Source organism: Cylas formicarius, unplaced genomic scaffold (assembly GCF_029955315.1).
Source record: "Cylas formicarius isolate icCylForm1 unplaced genomic scaffold, icCylForm1.1 PGA_scaffold_4__25_contigs__length_36172078, whole genome shotgun sequence".
NCBI lineage: Eukaryota > Metazoa > Arthropoda > Insecta > Coleoptera > Brentidae > Cylas > Cylas formicarius.
This window is the reverse complement of record NW_026844334.1, coordinates 11,965,478-11,987,540: the sequence shown is the minus strand read 5'-3', so window position 1 is coordinate 11,987,540 and position 22,063 is coordinate 11,965,478. Positions and strand designations below refer to the sequence as shown.

At 35.7% G+C, this 22,063-nt stretch overlaps 1 protein-coding gene across 4 annotated transcripts in view; it reads right to left on the bottom strand.

Annotated features, from left to right (window-relative positions):
• Nucleotides 1-22,063, bottom strand: part of LOC132701174 (serine proteinase stubble) — an 81,217-nt gene that overhangs the window by 13,302 nt on the left and 45,852 nt on the right. For 3 of the 4 annotated variants that reach the window (XM_060668898.1, XM_060668899.1, XM_060668900.1), the window contains 4 exons: nucleotides 16,273-16,365; nucleotides 7,447-7,735; nucleotides 4,789-4,964; nucleotides 1,166-1,430 (listed from right to left, as the gene is read on the bottom strand). In XM_060668898.1, coding sequence (XP_060524881.1) covers nucleotides 1,166-1,430; nucleotides 4,789-4,964; nucleotides 7,447-7,735; nucleotides 16,273-16,365 — 823 coding nt within the window. The remainder of the gene's footprint in view (nucleotides 1-1,165; nucleotides 1,431-4,788; nucleotides 4,965-7,446; nucleotides 7,736-16,272; nucleotides 16,366-22,063) is intronic. The other variant, XM_060668901.1, reaches the window with a different exon arrangement.

The window sequence follows — 22,063 nt, the reverse complement described above, 5'->3', positions numbered from 1 at the left end:
CAATTCTAGCGGCACAGATTGGACAAAGCTGATACACCATTTTCAAATTCGCTTTTCCGGTAGTTTTTGTTTCACTCGATGCGTTGGAAAATTAACGATATATAGGGTAATGAGAATGCCCTTTGGCCATTCTTTTTTATTACACGTCCCTTGTGTCGCGCCATTGCGATGGCCTTAGCAATTATTGTTCAGTATAGGATTAACTACAATTTCAGCAGATAAAACAAATTACTGCAAAAAGGAGGCATTTGAGAGCAAACGGGCAAACTATTTTGAACTTTGCTGCTGACCTACCCTTTTTGTCAAAAATTAGAATAACAGTATGCTGTAGAAAGGAAAATATATAGGGTATTCTAGGTAAACAGCCGTTTAGAGGTTAGAAAAGCAATTTCGTTGATTGATTGATTAAAAATATTTTAAAATTAGGGAACTAGTAAACATATTGGAGCACTGCTTACTATTACTAATATTCCTCGATCAAATTAATAAATTCCGAAAGTGCATTTCTTTCACAAAGATTAAAAAAACAATTTTTTATTCTTTATTGCTTTGATTTTAACATTCCAACTATTCTAAAATAGGAATATGTTTATGTTAAATATTTTTTAATTGTCTTCTGGAATAGTTTTTGATATTTTGCTTACATTTTTCTGCATCTAATTTTTTGAATATTTGAGGTATCTTTGTTAAATAAGTTTTTAAAGTTTAAATAGCTCTGTACCCAGATTATTTCAATATCTGAGATGAAAAAAGATTTTCAAGCTAGATTTTTGTTAAAGATGTTTTTTTAATTTAATTAACTTTCTAACTTCATTTGTAAAAGCTCAATCACATTTCTTTAAACTGTTTGGTATCATCCAATCGAGTGCATAATAATAACAATTATATAGGACGTAAAATAAACATCAACAAATAAGAGAAGCAACACTCTCATTTTTTATTTCTGACAGTTATGAAAGCTAGCTCAAGGGAACCACCACGCTTAGTATATCAGTTGAAAAAACGACAATTTTTGTTAAGCCATTGTGTGTACAACCTAGCTTAGTTAGAGACAGGTTGTTTTGTTTCCAACTACGCAAATACCTCAATCGTATAAACAAACTTCAAGGCCCCATTCACAGCAAGCAGAGGAAAACCGGACGGGTAAGGGTGGGGTTATACGTACCCCCTTTCCGTGGTCGACTTTGTTGGCTTTTGCGCAGGGTATTTAGTCGGATTCTTGCTATTGTTCGGTAGAGGCTTTTTCGATGGTTTGTTCGGTTTGGGCTTGAACGTGGACGGCTTTTTAATCCTGTTCGAAAGCTCCGACTCCGGCGTGAGCTGCCAGTTGTTTCCGGGACTATTTTGCTGATGCACTGAAATTTGTTCAGTAATCGACGTTATGAAACCGGCCTCGGTGGTTGTTTGACGATCCGGTCGAGGGTGATGCGCTGCCGTACCACAAAAAAGCAATTCAAATTAAAGACAAACAACTGAAAGTTGCAAGTCAAAAAATAATTTTAAAAAATAAGCAAATTAGCAAGACAATTCGGCATTAAACTTACTTTCAAAGTTGTGCCAGGTTAATTATTTTAAATAGAGATATCTGAATATATTATTCCTTTAGATATACTCCTTTTTAGGATACAGAGATAATTTTATTAGAGGAAATTTTTTTTTTATATTTATACAGGACCTCTGGAAAGTGGAAGAAATTAAATCAAAACTAACCAAAATTTTGCACCAATATTTCAGAAATCCGAAATAAATGAAACATAAAAAAGAAATCAGTCCCTTTATTCAAAAACAAGAGTCATTTTGACAGATTCAATATTAATTTTGGATAACCTAGTTTCCTAGTATCCCAACTCAGGGAAGAGGATTCTGTTTTTTATTTGTAAGTCTCTACTCATAACCAACTTGGATACTTAGGAAACACAAAATTCCTTTTCATGGGCCTATAGATCTACATCGACAAAATAGTAGCATCTTTATTTTTTATCTAGTGTCCTAATATTAATCACACACTTTTTATGATTTCACTGTGTATCTACCTTATTAACAACTGATACTTTTTCATTAATTGAAATTTGGCACAAACAGAAATGTCACAACTATCTCGGACACAGACACTCTTTGCAGCTCCGTTATGCAAAAAGCAAAAACTTTTCTTGATATGTGAACCAAACTAGTGTTTTTTTTAATCGAACACCTTAAGTATTTTAATGTAAACTAATGTTTTTTTTTATGGGTAGGCCATGGAACAAGGTGTCAAACTATGACAGTTATGAGAAATTTTATATAATAAAAGTGCGCATCCGCATCTCATATACAGACACACGCAAGATTATTTTGACAGCAAACTGACCACGCCACTAAACACTACGTAAAAAACCAAATTTCCAAAGTCAACCTGTATCAACAATTCAAGGTGGCCATGACATTTCATTTAAAAAGAATTTGTATGGGGCCACGAAAGCCGAAACGTGCCAGCAGAAATGAGACACACTGTACTAAAAATTTTAGTACAAAACAAGTATGTATTAAAAAATCTAATACATTTGAACCGGATTCTTCCCAGTTGTTAATGCCACCATAACGGAGGTTTTTACGTGCTCCCTTTTGACATCCAAAAATGTTTGAAGTACATTTTATGGGAGCATTGTCCTTGGGCTTTTAAACGTCGATGCAAAATTTCCTCGAAATGCAATTATAATCAATATTGCGAATTATTACACAGTTGGGCGAGTCGTTAGTATTCATAGCGTTACCGATCCACTAGTGCACGAAGTGGGATCGAAAAGAGCAATTAAAATCCGTACCTAATATTTAATAGCCATTTTTTCGATAATCTCAGTAAAGCCTTAATATGCGACGTAGTTAATAAAAATATACAGATAAAATATGGAACCGGAAATAGGATTTTCTTTTTTGAGATGTAATTAATTTTGTTATGATTTTGCACCGATACTTTGAACATCTTTTAAAAAGAAAACAAAAGAAATGAACCCTCCCAATTTAAAACAAAAAAAAATTCGACCTCAAAATTTAGAAAAGTTGCACATTTTAACGAAATCAGAATTTTTTGTTTTAAATTGTATTTGTTATCTCAATTGTATTGTATAATTTTTTATTGAGATTGTGCCTTAAAGCCATACGCTTAATAAATACATAATTAGAGTGTCACTGTAGGTTTAACACCGTTTAACACAGAGAATGGTTAAAACCGATTAATAATAATAATAATAATAATAATAATAATAATAATAATAATAAAGGAATAATTTGACAATATTTTAACTGTAGGATTCTAGGCTCAAACATTTAACCCAAATAATTGTTTTTTTGGCATTTTCCTGTTATAAAAATTGATTTTTGATGCTTGTGATCTTAGGTGTTTGCATTTGCATTTATTCGTTGACATGAAATAATATCACAGCTTTAAGTAATGTTACTTTTTAGGTGCCATTTTGCTAAACAGCACGAAGACATTCACCCATTATTTTAAAACATATTTTAACTAATATTAAAATTTTAATATTATTTTTTTTAATTTAATTTTAATCTTGACATTTTAATCCTTATATTTCAATTCTATATTTTATGCTAAATTTAAAACTGTTCATCTGCAGTCAAAAATATTTTCGAAGCAAATTAGTATAGTAGGGGACAATAACATGGATATGACAGAATAAAATTGTGTAAAGAAGTGATATAACAAAGATATGCAAATATTGATATTTGATATGATATAAAAACCACCAGATATTTTTAAAGTTAGAAATAAGTTGATAAAAACAAACTCATTAAATAGATCCATCGATAAAGAAACAATAAAATGTTCTTGAAACTGACCGTAGAATATGACATTTTCTAAGGGACCCAAGAATGAATACCGTGGACTTGTTAAAAAAAGAAAAATAATAGGCGCAAGTTAATTTTAAGAAAGGAAAACTTACTTCCGAGTTTCTAACTCTTGCAAAAGTTTCCTCGATGAATTCTCGGTCTTTTAGTCGGAGAGTTTTAGAATTAAATGAGATAAGATAATCTGATTACCGGCTTACTTATTTAAGTGAAACAATAGAAACACAACGGTGGTTGCCGCCATGATAGGTCCAAAAAAATTAGTATGGGTCTATATGTAACGATTACAACAAATTCTGTAGTTTCGGCAAATCTAGAAAGGAAGAGATGGTGGGCCTTTTTTCTATTAAGATATTACTTAATTTAGAGAAGAAGACCGGCTTACTTATTTAAGTGAAACAATAGAAACACAATGGCGGTTGCCGCCATGATAGGTCCAAAAAAATTAGTATGGGTCTATATGTAACGATTACAACAAATTCTGTAGTTTCAGCAAATCTAGAAAGGAAGAGATGGTGGGTCTTTTTTGTATTAAGATTTTACTTAATTTAGAGAAGAAGATATTGGTATATTTTTTCTTTTTCTTAATTTGAAATTAATGGATTCACATTTAGTAAGACCGTTATGCTACTTGGGACAGTTTAGCATTTTTTTATTTGTACTGTGTGGTTACAATTTTCATTGTTTGCATCAATTTGGCTTTTTTCAATCAGCTTACAATATAATTTAAATTGAAATAAATAACCAAAAATTTGAGATATCTTTAAACTTTAAACAGATACAATTATTATTACAAAAAACGCGTTATCCTGTTATTCTGCGTCAATGCGTCTGATTAAGGCAAATACAGTTTTAAAACGTTCATCACATATATTTTGATAATTCCTTTATTATGATCGCGAAAGTATCAGTGGCTCGAGCTGGCCAACGACTGACTCAACTCACCTAACGAGATGCTATTGGAAGCTGAAAAGGCATCTGTGCTCATCGGCCGGATGCTATGTCTAGGAGGCTGAGTAGGTTGCCTCGAGGAACTCGGCCTCACGCCCATAGATGCCGCCACCAATGCTGGCCTGGCTGTAACGGCAGTTTCATTTCGCCTTTGGTTCGTTTGAGGACGGCTATGAAAATTTACAGAATTTATTATGATTTTGTAACAATTTTTTATTAAATTATTTTTGCAGTTTTGAGTATCGCCGTCCAAAAGAATATTAATCATATATAATTTTACAAGATCAAAAACTGTTAAACGTCGATTAACTAAATAGAAATACCTATCTATTTAAAGAAAATGTTGGTGATTTTATCGGTTTTAATAATAATATAACTAGAAAGATAAAATTCAATAGTTTTTACAAAACTTCTGGATTCCTCCTGCGTCTGTTTTTTACAGTTGCCTGTGGAACCTTCTTTGAAAAAATAAAATTCTATACCTGAGAATTTTGGAAGATTTAAAGTATCCTTTGTCCAAAACCTTCAAAATTTTGAGATGTTAAAAATTTAATCTGTAGATTTGTAAATCTGACAACACAGCTGTTAACATTTTTGATTTCTGCATGTTCAAAAACTTCCACGTATTAAATTTTATCCATCCAGTTCTGACAGTTTTGGGGATATTATTATAGCGTTTCGTACTTTTACTAAAAAAGCAGTGTTTCCGTAATTCAGTAATTAACAGAAACAAAATTTTGAAATTATGACACTTTACAAAATTCGAATTGCGCAATTCATTGCAACAAAAATAAAGAGGGCATTCCGTTTCAAATAATAAAATCCTGACTGAGTAACGCAAAAATGGTAAATCTAACAACATTGGTGTTATCATTTTTGAACTCTACATATTCAAAAATTGGACGGAATTTTATCGTTTATCCTTGGCAGTTTTGGAGATATTTAAGGGTTTTTGAACTTTTTACTAACTCTGTATAACAGACATAAGAGCGAGACTCATTTTCTGGCATTTGACGCCATCATAGATTTAACGAAGACCCTCCTTAAACACATAACTGCAGCTGTTAAATTAACATTAATATAATCTGCGAGGTGTTTAGAAATATGTAATTTTTTCATTGTTAATAACATATTACGAGAGCTCCTCGAAATTTCTCTCACCAATAGAATTTCCTTAGGCAAAACAAAAATGGCAACGACATCCATAAATACATCTAGCTAGCTGGCATGCGTTGTAAGGTAGTCGCTTTACACATCAAGTATACGTACTCGCCAATGCATAAACAATGTTTCCATGCGATTATTAATAACTGCGGTATCAGAATAAAACGAGATCGCTTTTGCACCGACAAAAAAGGCGGATGAATAATTATTATTGAATGGGACCAGTTATAATTGACTGCGCGCAAACTAATAATTCATCTCCCAACGGTTCTTTTACGTTCGAATAACTCTAATAAGAAATTTAGATTTTGTGCCATAGCTGAATTTACACACGTTTTTGTATGCGCTCGTCTTGTCGTTTAGACGCGGAACGGCATCGGTCACAGAACAACGATAACTTGATCTCCTAGATTGTAAACGATACCTATTACTATCACGACTCCAGACTTCCAGTAGGAATACCGTTTCTTTTTATTTTTATTTTTTATTAAGTTTTTTGGTATTTGTATTATATAGGCTGCGGGTCGCGTTGCTTTTTCATTCATGTTTGTTTGATCATAATACATGTGATCAATTTGCTACCACTGAAAATCGTAAATTGGGCAGGGCGGTTTGCTCCCTAGCACTTAAGCCTTAACAGGCCCATTGTATATTTTACTAGACAGAATGCTGTCCTTCATCAAGCCTATATACGAGCGTATAGCGGTTTAACAATATTTAAAAGCTTCGCTTTATCAATTGTTCCGAGGAGTAAGTATTCCTTGATCAGATTGATCACAGTTGATGCTTAAGCTATGGCTCGCTGCTATTCTAGTGCCAGTTGGGACGTGAAATGCAAAATGTATTGTCAAAGGTGGAAACGTGTGACGAACCGCCTGGAAAGTTATATACAAACGCAGGATTGAAGACGTCATAGTTCAGAGTCATATTCTATTAGAGAGTTTAGAAAGGGCTGCCAAGAGCCAAGAGCTTGTTGTTTTCTAAATGGAAGTGACAAAGTAAATCATGAATTGTAATTGTATTGTTTATTAAACCAGATGAAGTTAAAACTATGTTGCTGCTATAAAAAATAAATTCCAATTGAGCCTCTACAAAGTGAACCATATATTTTCTTCCCTCAGATAAAAGAGTATTCCGGAAAAGATTACTAGTTACGTTTACAATTCAGATCGAAACAATTGCACCAACTGTAGAGCAATCGATTTCTCTAATTTTTTATCTAAAATGTATGTCACAATAACTAGAAAGATAATGATTGATAAAGAAATGAAAGAGAGCAAAAATTTCTCATCATGTAAACTAATGGAAACATTGAAGTATCTTATGTTCGGGGGATTAAGGGAGAGTAAGGTTTTAGAGTTAATTGATTTGTTAAAAATAGAGTATTTAAATAAACATGATTGATGTGGGTGTATGTGTATATTAAATAATAATCCGTGAAAGTTGATTTTTCCTTCATCGGAAGAGACGCGACTGAAGATGACTTACCTTGGCGGTTTGGTTATACTACTAGCAAATTGACTAAACGACGCTACGACTGGCTTATTAGTGACTGTGCTACTTTGACTAGGAGCAGTGTATAGGACTTGAGGTTTCGCTTGAGCTTCATATGACGTGACGGAGTTTGCTGTCAAGTTGTGTGCGCAGCAAGATCCGAACATGAAGGCGTCGACGCACATGCCTATGTGGTAACCCTCGGACTTGATGCATTCGTACACAAACATGCAGGTGCCCTCTTGACCATCCACCATGCAAGGTTTCGGATTTATCTGGAAACCTATGGAAAATTGCGGCGAATTAGCTATGAACAAGATTATCAACCCAATTCCTAACTAGTAAGTGAACCAACCAATAATAAGATAGTATGAAGCACTTATGAGCACTGATATCATTAGAATAAGAGCTTATCAGATTTCCAAATAAAAGCATTCTACAGCTGTAACCTTATAGCATACAAAAAATTTCCCTTTTTAAATCGAATCTGTACTAGCCCAGTATTATCCGTTAGAGAAAAGTTCCTAAATATTTGGATTTCTTTCTAGGGAAGTCGTGATTGAGAAAGTATTTCCGATTTAATGAAAGTCTTTTATTTAATTTTATCATTGTAAATATAAAATTAAAAACATTTTTCATGATGTACGCAATTGTTTTTACGGTTTAATTATATATTTTATGGTGATTATTATTAAATTAATCGATTAAATTCAAAAATTCTGACAACTCTATATTATGGAATATATTTTGCCGTTCCTCGCATTTCTTACGTTCTATCAGCCTAATGCGAATTAAGCTTTTAAATGAAACAAACGGGTTGGCAATACCGGCACGTGGAACATCTACTCACCCAAATATGCGACAAATTATTATTAACCAGTACCATAAAGGGAAAACGATGCATGATGTTTCCAGTGAATAGGCTCTAGTAACCACTACTGTTTTTAATATAATTACGAAATACGGTAAAACTGTCAACTGTCGCGGTAAAAGTTCAGCCTTTTCAAAAGCTGTTTCTCAAAGTACTAGTAAGAACCATATAGCTACTAGAGCTGGTAACATAAGACATATGAACTTATGAAGCAACTATGAAAAAATTTTTGATAAGGTCCATTCAACATGTGCACGCTTGTTTTAACCAATGGCACCTGTAATTGCAAATTTCAATTTTTTACCAACAAGACCATGCGGCATTCAATAACCAACATGGCCGCTGACAGTATTTTCTCAGATCCCATTAAATTTTCAGGCAAAAAGTAGTTAAGTATGCGGATATCACCGTCTAGAAAGAAGATGGTGTAAAGTGCAGGTTACTGGTTGAAACTTCCATCATTCCTTTTCTACGAAAATATCCTATCCATCTGAGGAGAATGAATTTCATCTAATAGCGATATGACTAAAACAGTCATTTGAAACTGAGATTTTCGTTTACAGGGAATGCTGTCGCAAATATATTCAACGTTCAAATTTTTATTTTCTGACATAGGAATAAGTAAAGAAAAAATATTGTTGACGGGAACTCAAAAAAGAAATCGTTACATTTACACCAAAATAAATTTTTTGTGGGCCAAAACTAACTGGAACAACGCCTGTGATTGGGGAAAAAACAGAAACATTTGATAAGAATTGTCTCAAAAGGGCTGTAAAGTTTCCATAGAATATCATGGCAGGGGGGTGGGTGACAACATCACATCCAAACTGTGTTTAGAAGAGAAGTAAAATCCAATTCATTTCCTAATCCGCTGCGCACCACTAGGGGGCAGCCAGTTAAGAGAAAGGATGTATTCGGGATTTTTATAAGAGCGACAGCGAAGACGTGTAGGCATAGACATAATGGATGGAAGGGTCTGAGAAAGCATTGCCCTAGCTCTAAAGGACAGAGACTCAACGCAGCTAGAATAGGAATAGGAACAGTATAAGCCTGTATGTCGGTCAAAAAATCGGATCTAAATCTACCAAAAAATGAATGGGACAACATTACATTAAAGTTTTGTCACATCCATCAAGCATTCCCGATTTCAATCTAATAGAGACACTTTGTCACAAAATTAAACAACTACTAAAAATTATCGTCAACGTGCTGAATTGCAAGAAATATGGGATGATTTCTCCCCTGAATTCTGTGAAAGTACGACATTACGCCTTATTAATTTTGATTTAATTCTGTTAAAAAGCCCTTGTTCAAATATTTTGCTACCAGTAGTTTATACCAAATTTAATTTAAATTTAGTAATTAATTAAATTAAATTAAATTTAATAGTTAATTTAATTACATTTTAATTTAATGGTAGTTAAAATAAAATATATACTTAAACCGTAAAAATAAACATCATAAAAAATGTGGTTCATTTCATATTTACAATTTAAAAAAGTAAATATTTCAACATATACTTGGTAGGGCTCGTATTAGTGAATGCATTTAAATAAGTTCAAAAACAAACAAATAAACTGAAAATATTTAAAAGAGCCTCATCGACCTCCATGCTCTCACTCTCCGTCGTCGTGAGTTTACAAAAACTTCATTGCGTAATAGCGATATCAGAAAAATACGAAAAAAAAAAGCTCTTAGTTCGTACGATTGTGGCACCCCTGACGCGAGGCAAATCGCAATGCCAACAAATCCGTACCGCATATTGCGGCAAGGTGGCGATAAATTGCACGGAAGTGCAATCTTTCGGGCTTCCTCGGCAACTGTAAATTGAATTGTGCGCGCAATTAAGGTGGCGATAGTCATTTGTTCGATTGGAGAAGAAGCGACACCTACCGTGCCAACCCATTGTGGGTCCTACCGCGGGGCGCAAATAGGTTTATTGTTGCGTCATTAATCACCGCGTAACTCCGCGTCCGATCCGCAAGCACAAATAAAAGTCGGCTCTGAGCATAACAGAAGATCCGACATTTGCCTTTCTACAAGTAACGCAGACGCAAATGCTTTATTCAAAGCAATGAAGCAGAAGAAGAAAATATTGAACGTAAACAAATACTTAGCCGATTGAAAATTAATATAAAAATTTGCACTAATGTGAATATTACAAAGAAGAGAAAAAAGGGGTTCGTGTAATCTTACCAACTCTTTTAATAAATATAGGGTTGACAAGTCTCTTAATTAGATAGGTGAAGGAGCGGCCAATTTAAGAATATGAAACTGGTTACGGTCAACAGACAATAATAACAAAGGTCAAGAGTCTAATTTAGGGCTTCTACTTTTTTTTCTTTTTATCGATGAACTGACTGCTAACTCATAAACTCATAAATGATTACTCTGACGACTAAAAAATATATCACTCAATTAATTCCAAGATTAACTTTAGCTTATTGCTTCGGAGTAACATTAATATTAGATTGGTGTCTGGTTAATCGATTGGGTCTTAATGTTTCTAAGTGTAATGGGCTTACCTATTCGAGAAAGATTAACATTAATATGTTTAATTATATAATAAATGGAACTAATAAGTCAAGTTAAAGATGTTAAGGTGTTGTTTTTGACTCCAGGGTTATGTTTTTACATCATGTTGGACAGTTAATACAATATATCAAGTATAAGAACTTTATAATAAAATAGAATGATTCATTATTATGACATCCATATATCTGTGTCATACTGATAGTTTAGAGTCGCTCCAGAAACAGTTCCTCAAATTGGCATTTGAAGAAAATAATGTATAGATATTACAACGGATATTAATTTTCTGAAATTTTTGTATAGTCTTTTGTATAACATAGCATAACATAACAACTGACAAAGATATTTAATTCCCGTTCTATTTTCCTATGACATGTTAATTTTCCATTTTATATAATGTCTGTAATTTGATTTAAACCAGCTTAAATAAATTGCCTAAATTGCCAATTGCTATTAGGTAATATCTTAAGTACTAAAATCTTCAATTATGAAAAACAATTATTGAGATGAGAACAAAAATTTAAACAGCCTCGTCTTTAACACATAAATCAAGAATAAACAGGCAATTTGTAGATTTTAAAACGCCTTTAAAAAAGTATTAAATATGTCGAGTAAATCTCAATTCTGAATCAATCAATACTCAATACATCTTTTATTTGATCCTTAAAATGTATTGGTTTGCCATCCATATTTAATGGTTTGCAGAAATTTCATTTGTGGTTCTTAAAAAATAGTGATAGTTTATAAACGTCACAATTTATTGAAGAAATTGGCTAATATAAATATATAAAATAAAAAATAGGAGGTATCATTTGTATTAATGAATCGCTCTGACAACTTTGTTTATTTTAAACGAAATACTCTATATTTTGATTACTTATATAATTTTATTAATTTATATAAACGACTTATAACCTGTTAGAACCGCTAGATCATTATAACAATAAAAGCACTATAATCAACCTTCAGTGGAAAACAAATAGCATTAGTAGGATATTATGCAACAAGTGCGGTAAACGGTATTTGACTCACGAGTTTATTAGACACGAGCGGAGCGAGTTTTTAATAAACGAGTGAGTTAAAAAGTTTACCGAACGTGTTGCATACTATACTTTTTCTACGACCGTTAGTTTTTAGGTACATTTTCGCAAAACAATACGAATACATTCACTGACATGACTGTCAGAAGTGACAAACGTCAAAATTCAAAGCGTGGGAAATATCTCCGAAAACATTCCGATTGCTCCCAAATCCGTGTGATAAAATCCCGGAAATGTCCGAAGTGGCTCGCATTCATGGGAAACGAAACTGACTTCGCTTCCAGCACGCTAGAAAGAAAAAGTCTGTTTTCTACGGCAAAAATTTTTGGAGCAGTAGTATCTCAATAAAAATTTTTTTCGGAAATTGAACATTCCAATTGCAATTATCACGTGGCGTCTTTGGGAGTTCATACGAGGTCGGCATTTATACTTAGTGGTTCTTGGTTCCTTGTTCTTTAAGAACTATACCTTGTGTGTAACTTAAAAAAGAGTCTAGGATCTTTTGGACTATCAAAACCAAAACTAAATACTTTGCAATAGGAGTGCATTTTTTTACAGTCTCATACGCACTGTTTATTTTTCTGCAATTAGATCGTGGGCTTATTTTTTGCCAATATTTAAATAAACCAGTTTGGCCGCGTTTGACCACAAACCGCGACCATTCGAAAACCCCCGTTCTCCTTATATTATGTTCCAAATATTTCATACAATTCCACGTATAACTCGGCGAAAACGTTCGTGAAGAGTTTCCCAGGCCATTATTCTCACGGCGGAAATTTCTTTCGGCTAATTCGGCACGTAAAACATTCGTCCACGGATAAATTTGTTTGAATAAAATTAACATAATTCATAACGTTGCCGTTTATGTACCGTATGTGTGTCTTTTAATTGCGCGGGAATATTTATTACCGCCCTGGGTGATAAGTAACGTGCGCTGGCGGAAATTAAAAATTGTTGTTCCGGGAATTTAAAAAACGGAGATTGATTCGGTTTAAATTGGAGCGAGAACTCACAGCCTTAGATTTCGAGACTCGCACGATCACCGTTTGTTAATAGTATATTACGCAACAAGTGCGGTAAACGGCATTTGACTCACGAGATTATTTGACACGAGCGGAGCGAGTGTTTAATAAACGAGTGACTTAAAAACTTTACCGAACTTCTTGCAAACTATGCATTTTTGCAAAACAACACGAATACATCAAACACAAACGTCAAAATTCAAAGCGTGGGAAATATCTCCGAAAAAATCCGATTGCTCCCAAATCCGTGCCGTAAAATGCCGGAAATGTTCAAAGTGGCTCGGACTCGTTGGAAATGAAACTGACTTGGTAAAGTGACGCTTCCCACACGCTAGATCGGTGTGTAAATAGGTATTTTACAGACGGGAGTAGAAAAAATGTTTTTGAGTTGAAGCCGGTGATGTGGACTATTCCATCGCGATCCATGAATGCGTTATAATAAATCCATATGGTATATAGGGTGCGGCAAAATGATAGGGGATTTGGGATATTAATAAAAACCAAACTACATAAAGCAAACATTTTTTTTTTAATTATTTTTGAAATGTACATTTTATGCCATTTAGGAACGTTATTTTTTAAAAATGATGTCTTTTAAATGACGGCCATTATTCTCGATGCACTCTTGTAGGTTCTCGCGGAAGCGCATCATTACCTGATGGATCATTTCTTGGCGAATGGCTGCCTTTAATTCTTCCAAAGTCCGCGGACGATGTGTGAAAACTCTCGCTTTCAGGTAACCCCAAAGAAAAAAGTCGCAAGGCGACAAATCAGGCGAACGTGGCGGCCAGCCACGATCACCCCGTAAAGACACCACTCTGTTTAGGAACATTTCTTGAAAAAGATTTAGTGAATGACACGTTGTGTGCGATGTAGCACCATCCTGCTGGAACCAAAGATGTTCTCTATGATCGTGGTTCAACTCGTTCACTTTTGGACGCAGGAAATTGTTAAGCATATCTAAATATCGATCTCTGTTGACTGTTACTGTTATTCCATCTTCTTCGAAAAAGTAAGGACCCCACACGCCGAACTCCGAGATTGCATACCAGACGGTGACTTTTGGACTGTGAAGAGGTCGCTCATGACGTTCCCGTGGACTATTTGCTGACCAATAACGAAAATTTTGCTTATTTACGGTACCCGAGGGGTGAAAATGAGCTTCATCGCTAGACATGAATACAGCGCCTCTGGGAATGTTTTGATGAATATCCAGGCATAAATTTGTACGGGTTTCAAAACCTCTCGCGCTTCATTCCTGTACATTCCCGAACACTTCTATCGGGAATTCCCAAAGCAGCTGCAAGCTTATGAGTTGAACGTCTCGGAGACTGTTGTACGGAAAGTCTTACTGTATTCATATTTTCCGGTGTTCTTACTGTCCTTGGTCGGCCAGTAGATTTTCGGTTAAGCGTAGAACCTGTTTCCCTGAAGTGTAAAACCCACCGACGAATTGTTCTTTCATCCGGAACCGCACCATGCCGACCAACATCAAACTGATTACGAAAGGCACGCTGCGTCGCCATTTTTAATAAACTCCTCGACAATGAAAGCGCGATGCACTCCGCTCCAAGCCATGTCGATATCTGAAAATTGTATACTTTTGTCTGCCTAACGCGAGTGCGTACACAATGTTGCCGGTTTTACAAATCGAACAACCACTCTTTGAAATCCTGCCGCACCCTGTATTATTCAACAATTGTGGTAAATGGCATTTGACTCACGAGTTTATTTGGCACGAGCAGAGCGCAGCGAAGCGAGTGTTTAATAAACAAGCAACTTACCGTGCGGTAAAATCGGGGAAATGTCCGAAAAGTGGCTCGGATCCGTGACACAAGAAACTCCCGTGGTAAAGTGACGCTTCTCGCACGCTAGATCGGTATACAATTCCGTATTTTAAACAAGGGAGTAGAAACAAAATAAAAAACACCCTCTTTTTTCTTGACCCTGTTAATTAAAAGGCATTTTCTTTCGTGTTCTTGTAATTGCATTTCGCTATTAATCTAAAGTTGACAGCAATGAATTTTTACTTTGACATTATTATGAAAATGTCTTACTACGAAAACTGTGAAAATTTCGTCGACCTCATTTTTTTTGGCACGAAAATTTGATGGAATATTTATATATTTTATAATTCCTAAAACTTAAGCTGATTCGCTTTGAGCAATTTAAAATGTAAAAGTTGTAAAAGTTCATAGTTTTATCTGAGCTTTCACGTCATATTAAACACCTTGGAAACTTTTATAAAACCTATGCTATGTGTATGCGTCGTAGCATTATTGCTCATGCAATAACATGTTAAATGATTTTGAAGACTTACAGCTTTTCATTTTAACTAAAACAATTGTCACCCAAAGCCAGTTAATACTTGCCATTGGGAATTTTTCGCTGTTCCCAAGCATAATTCAAACGCGGTTTTAGCTATAAGACTATCAAGCTTACAATAAACTCCCTCTCCAAGTTAGATCAAATTTTTTAAACAAAACCTTAGGCATCACATTTTTGACAATATAGGTCGAACATCTACGTAAAGTAATTATCTCTTTCTATTTAAAGTTTTTCTTTGTACACATGTTTCATGGTTTTGTTATATCTCTTTTGACCTAATTTTTAAAATTGTTTGAATGCTTTTCTATCCAATTAACTGGCTTGCCTTTGCTTTTTCTTTCTTTCTTCGTTTTGTAATTTTTTGCGGCATATCATTCATTTAAATAAATGTACATATAATCAAGACATCTGGGACTAGGAATTATTAAGGCTTATTATTATTGTTGTTACCATTATTTAAGATAGCTGAGACGTTTCGACCGCATATCTCAAATTTCTCCTAACTGCAACATGGTCTATAACGTTGACACGCACTTGGTTTAACAATGGTAATATTTCTTTTTTCTAGGGCTTTACTCTTTCATTTTTATCATCAGCATCTGATCATCCCTTGAGTGCAAAATATGCTCGCGCAGATGGTTATAACTAGGAGCTAACTTTAGAGAATATAACGGTGGTCCGAGAATTTCGACACCCGCATTATCAATTGAAGAACTCTTCGGCGCAGAACACTTCTAATCTATGGGTGTATTTGGCAACCATGACTATGAAATTGTATTAGAATTGGATGTTTCTCTACGAATGCAATTTACAAAAGATTAATTATTATTTTGCTTTAATTAGGAAAGATTAGAACACTTTATTGTATGAAAAATTATTTTTTAAAAGCCTAACTAAAAACCGATGTGTGATCTTATTTATTTTTACGGGTGATGATGGCGATTGCTGTCTTGTGCTTTTGAAAATAGTTGGTTTTACAACAATTCCTGCAAAAATGATTACCCACATTAAAACTGTTGTTTCTTACCTGGTGTACGTTGTAATGAACCACGACAAGTGCACGGGACGGTATACCACACCAATATGGCGCCTAGAACGGCCATCCAAAGCATGCTTATTCCTGAAAATAACGGCAAAGATGAAAAACTCTGGTGTTCTACAGTCTCTATATACAAACGAGCTAATTAACGAGAACGAGACTTTAAAGCCCGTCGTAATATTTTCCAGCACCGACAAGTTCCTTAATCTAATTATTACGATATTACCATACGTTAACGATTATTATTTAATAAAACAACATTTGTTCGAACGAATTTATCGTGCTCTGCCACTCGAATCTCATACAAAACCGTGCGTATGTCTTGTTAATCCGTAGCTAACACCTGCTCGATCGTATTCCCAACAGCAATTAATTTGATGTCTTACAACGTCATTAGTAATAGAGACGACGCCTTCAGCATATATGAAAAACAAATATACATCGAATGTTCCAATGCAAATAAGGATTGAGATTACTAATAAAAAGGAAACCCAATCAGATAAAGGTGACAAATCTTCGGATAACGGAAAAGTAATTTGTTCGACTCGCACACGATCTATCAAAGTGTAATGAAGTGTGTAGTGAAGGGTGAGCCTCAAAATCGAAACTAATCAAACGAATCAAAAATAAATATGCGTGGCAATTCACTGCTTTAATATCTACGTACCAGTTTCTTTTTATCGAAAAATGTTAAATACAAAGTTCTTTGTATTGCAACTAACTAAAATAGTTAACAGTATATCTTATATTTCTCTCACAGCAACAAATTTCCTTATTTTAAATGAAACACCTGGTACATTATTTCATTTTTTCAGGTTTCCTTATACTTGATCCCAATGGTTTCTTAGATATCTTGATTATTTTGAACATTGCACCTGCAACGAGTTTTGACTCTTGCTATCACTTGCAGGATTTCAAAATTTACTCACCATTTACATCATTGTCAGTGCTCAAAACCATTATTTTTTAAAATGGCGTGCATTTATGCCTTTTCCTATATTTGTTCCCAACCCTTTTCTGGTTATTTCATATTATCTATCAAAAGTCAATCAAACCGCAAAGTTCATCCTTGATATCATTGGTTAGATGCTCTCTAGTGGCCTGTAAAAGCTATATAGATTCGAACTATTGACATGTGCTCATGATGACTTTACTAATATAAATCCAGGCGCTCATTTAAAATCTAGTGGGAGAAGAATACTACACAAAGACCATTCGGTATTTGAACTAACTAAACTAATCAAAAAGGTTGTCACAAAAAAAAACAATTATTTTAACGCTTCCATGACTTACTACATTCATATTGAATTTGTTTCCGACAAATAAAATTCTCACGGATCATTTTTCTCACTCTTCCGACAACCTTTATTAGACTCTAAAATCAAATAATTTGGGTTCTTAAAGAATGTATTTTTTCCATATCTGATGTTACTTGAACATTCTGAAATTTGTATTGATTTTAATATTAACACAGCATATATCATTTTACTTCTTGACATTATAGAGGCCGTACCATAGGACAAAAAAATCAGTGCCCCGATAATAGAAAAAAATCCCCACCGGGCAGAAGCAGTGTTGGTTAGTGGTTGGTTAAAATTATTGGATAATAAAAAACCGCCCAAGAAAAGGAGGCAATTGTATAAGGTCACCCATTCAAGTGGGGCCTATACCTTATCTCGAAATCTACGGGGGCTCTAAAAAAAATTAAATACAAAAGTTGTTTCAAAATGACCTTTTTTTATTTTCGTAATCGTCTCTTACATTTTATTGCATTTTTGGATAGTCCTTTCAAAAACAAATTCAACGACATATATGAGTATGGGTCCGTGATGCACCGTTCCGAACTTATTAGCGATCATCTTGAGAATTCGGGTTATATTTAAACACTCAAAATATCTTATCAAATTATATTGCAAAAAAACGAGTTTTAAGTTTAAATTTGCTTCTTGTAGTTTTTGTACTGGTGTGAGTTTAAATGGCTTATAACTGTTAATTTTCAAACATGTTTGAAGTGTGGTTCGTTTTACGTCTACATCTGTTGCGGCAAGGTGGGTGGAGGTCTTTGGAGTATTTTCAAAATGCAGAAGAATATCTAGCTGCATATTTTCATCCAAACCCGTTCGGCTCCTACTTTTTTTCACTAAAACTCTGCCATTTGTTCGAAACTGCTGGTATATTTTGGCAAACATATTTTTTCCTGGCAATCGCCTATAGGGAAATATCGTCTGAGAGCAACTTTTTCCTCCTTCGTATACATTATACAAAAATAGATCCAAACAAAATGCAACTTAATAAAATAAATAGAAAATACTGGAAGTCCGAAAAAATACGCTTAAAATATACACTGATATCTGTCAAAAAATCAGTAATATTACCACAACAGAGAACTATTTTTATATTCAAAGCTACCGCGATGATTATGTCAAAAAGTTCAAAATAAATAATATCTTCAATTTTGTGTTTGTATCTTTCAAGAGGCATGAATATTTTTTAAAAGTTTTTTTTTCCATTTAAGGACCTTTTTTACAAAATTCTTAAATTATGAATGTAAAAGAATTTATATAATATTGTGGTCAAATAAACCAAAACGGTAAGTCAGAGACCCGTACTATGTTATATAATTCAAATTGCTATTAAAGTGGTAATTCGAAAATCCAATAATACACAGGGTGTCTGATTTAAGAAGATTGAGAAATATTTTGAATTTCATTATTGCCCAAAGAAAGGCATTATTTTCTTAAAAATAAAAAAAAATATAATAATATATAATAATAATAATGGAAAGAAGTTTAAAAAATTAATAGCAACCCAACAATGATGGTTTAAATATAACCCGAATTTTGAAGATGATCGCTACTAAGTTCGAAAAGGTGCATCACAGGACTCATATATATCGTTGAATTTGTCTTTGAAAGGACTATCCAAAAATGCAATAAAATGTAGGGTGATAAATTGGTTAAGGCTTTCGCGGCCCGTTGATAAGCTATTATCTTCATTCGGGTTTAAAGGCCGTCGTCGATTGGAATTACTTCCTAACGTTTCGCTAGCACGAGTGGCGAGCTTCTTCAGAGGTCCTTCCATCTCCGATGTTGGACGTAGACTGACGATTTCTCCTGCGCAGGTTGTATTTAGGCCGATTGGTGGGGGGCGGGGCTTGTTCCGCTTCGGTTGGTCTCGGGATATCGATCGGTACTGCTCGGGCGTTCCTAAGGATCGGGTTCCAGATTTGGTTGAGTCTAAGGGTCTCCTCCTTTCGGTTGAAATTGTGTGGGGAAGGATTGAGAAAGCTTTTCTCCGGGAAAGAATTCACCACACTCGTCATAGCCTTGCGAAGACGGACGAGAAACTTCTTGGCCTGCACTTGACACTGGGCAACAAGATCGAACAACAGGATTGGGACAGAATGGATGCAATCTCACATTCCAACATGAGGAACGAATTGGACCGCACAAAGGAGCAACAGATAAGGAAGTACGAGAAGTTTGCGAAAAAACAAGCGCCCAAAACAGCAAGCCTAGACAGTGAGCGACTCGTGGTCAATATGACGGACAGAGTACTCACGGAGGTCGAGAGAGCAGTGCTAACCAAAGGAGGGAACTTCGCAATCACTCCCCGTCACATTCCGATTGAGATCATCTGCAGCACGGAAGCAGCCATCAAGAACCTACCGGACCAAGATGCCGAAGAAATACGAATCGAGACAGCCAACATCCTCAGGAAGGCAAAACCACCCAAGACTAACCTGACGAGAAGTGAAGGACTGGCACTGCGTAGCCTGAACACGGATGAGGGTATCATCATACTCCCAGCGGACAAAGGAAACGCAACCGTTCCTTTGAAGACCGAGGAGTACGAAAGGAAGATTGAGGAACTCTTGGACCCGGGAAGCTACAAACCCCTGAAAAAGGATCCGACGCAAGTTAGACAACGTCTTACCAACCGGCTCATCAAGTCATCATCACTGTCAGAAGAAATCAAGAAGCGCATTGTGAAGACGGAGACTGTTCCACCAAGGCTCTATGGCCTACCTAAGATACACAAAGTAGATGTCCCGTTAAGACCAATAGTTAGCGCACCCGGATCACCAACGTATTACTTGGCTAAACACTTGGCATCGCTGCTTCAACCACACGTAGGACACGGCACCAGTTACATCAAGGACTCCACCGACTTCGTGCGCAAGATTCAAGATATCAATATTGAACAAAACGACATCCTTGTGAGCTTCGACGTTGTCTCACTGTTTACCAAAGTACCTCTGAAGAGTTGCTTGGACCTGGTGAACAGGATATTTCCTGTCGATATTTGCAAACTTTTTGAAGTCTGTCTGACCGGTAGCTATTTCGTGTGGAAGGGAAACTTCTACGAACAGGTGGACGGAGTGGCAATGGGAACCCCACTAAGCCCGGTTATAGCCAACTTATTTATGGAACACTTTGAGGAAAAAGCGATCGAGACCTCAGAGTACAAGCCAGCAACGTGGTTCCGGTACGTGGATGACACCTTCGTGATTTGGAAACATGGTATGGACAAGCTACTATGGAGACTGAAAATGACCAACAACTTGCATTCTTGGACGTACTAGTGAGGAAGCGAGGTAACAAGCTGGGCCACACAGTTTACAGAAAACCAACCCATACGGACAGATACCTGCATGCTCTATCCAACCATCACCCAAGTCAAAAGTATGGGGTTATCAGAACCCTGACAGAACGAGCCCGAAGGATTTGCGAACCGGAGAACCTCCAGATGGAACTTGAACACCTAAAAACTGCGTTCGAGGCAAATGGCAACAGATCGAGAGATCAATGAACTCAAGATCATCAAGATCACGGGATACCGAACAACGACCCTCCACCTCCCACGCATATCTGCCGTATATTCCGAGTGTCACCGACAGGATTGGCAGAGTATTGAAAAGACACGACATCAAAACAATCTTTAAGCCTACAAAGAAGATCCAGCAGACCATCAGGTCAGCGAAGGACAAGAGGGGCTCACTTTCAGCTGCGGGAGTCTACCGCATTCCGTGTTCATGCGGAAAGGTCTACATCGGAACTACCAAGAGATCAATGGGAACGAGACTTAAGGAGCATAAAGCAAGCTGCAGGCTAGGACATACAGAGAAGTCTGCAGTGGCTGAACACGCACTGGGCAGCGGGGAACACAGGATACACTTTGAGAGCTGTAGGTTACTAGCATCGGTCAACGGCTATCACAACAGACTAGTCAGGGAAGCCATTGAGATTCAAAAACACCCACACAATTTCAACCGAAAGGACTCAACCAAATCTGGAACCCGATCCTTAGGAACGCCCGAGCAGTACCGAACGATATCCCGAGACCAACCGAAGCGGAACAAGCCCCGCCCTCCACCAATCGGCATAAATACAACCTGCGCAGGAGAAATCGTCAGTCTACGTCCAACATCGGAGATGGAAGGACCTCTGAAGAAGCTCGCCACTCGTGTTAGCGAAACGTTAGGAAGTAATTCCAATCGACGACGGCCTTTAAACCCGAATGAAGATAATAGCTTAAAATGTAGGGTGTTCTATTAATTTAAAAAAAAATGTAACTATGTTTCACCACCCTGTATACACAATTTTGTATTTGATTTTTTTTTGTAACCACCCTAGTTTTGGAGATAAGCTATAGGTCTCTCTTAAATGGGCGTGTTAGTATCTAATCACCCCCAATGATATAGTTGTTTTCGCTCATGAGAAATTTGATATCTATCATTACTACGGTTATGAACTACCTAAAAAACACAGATACAGAT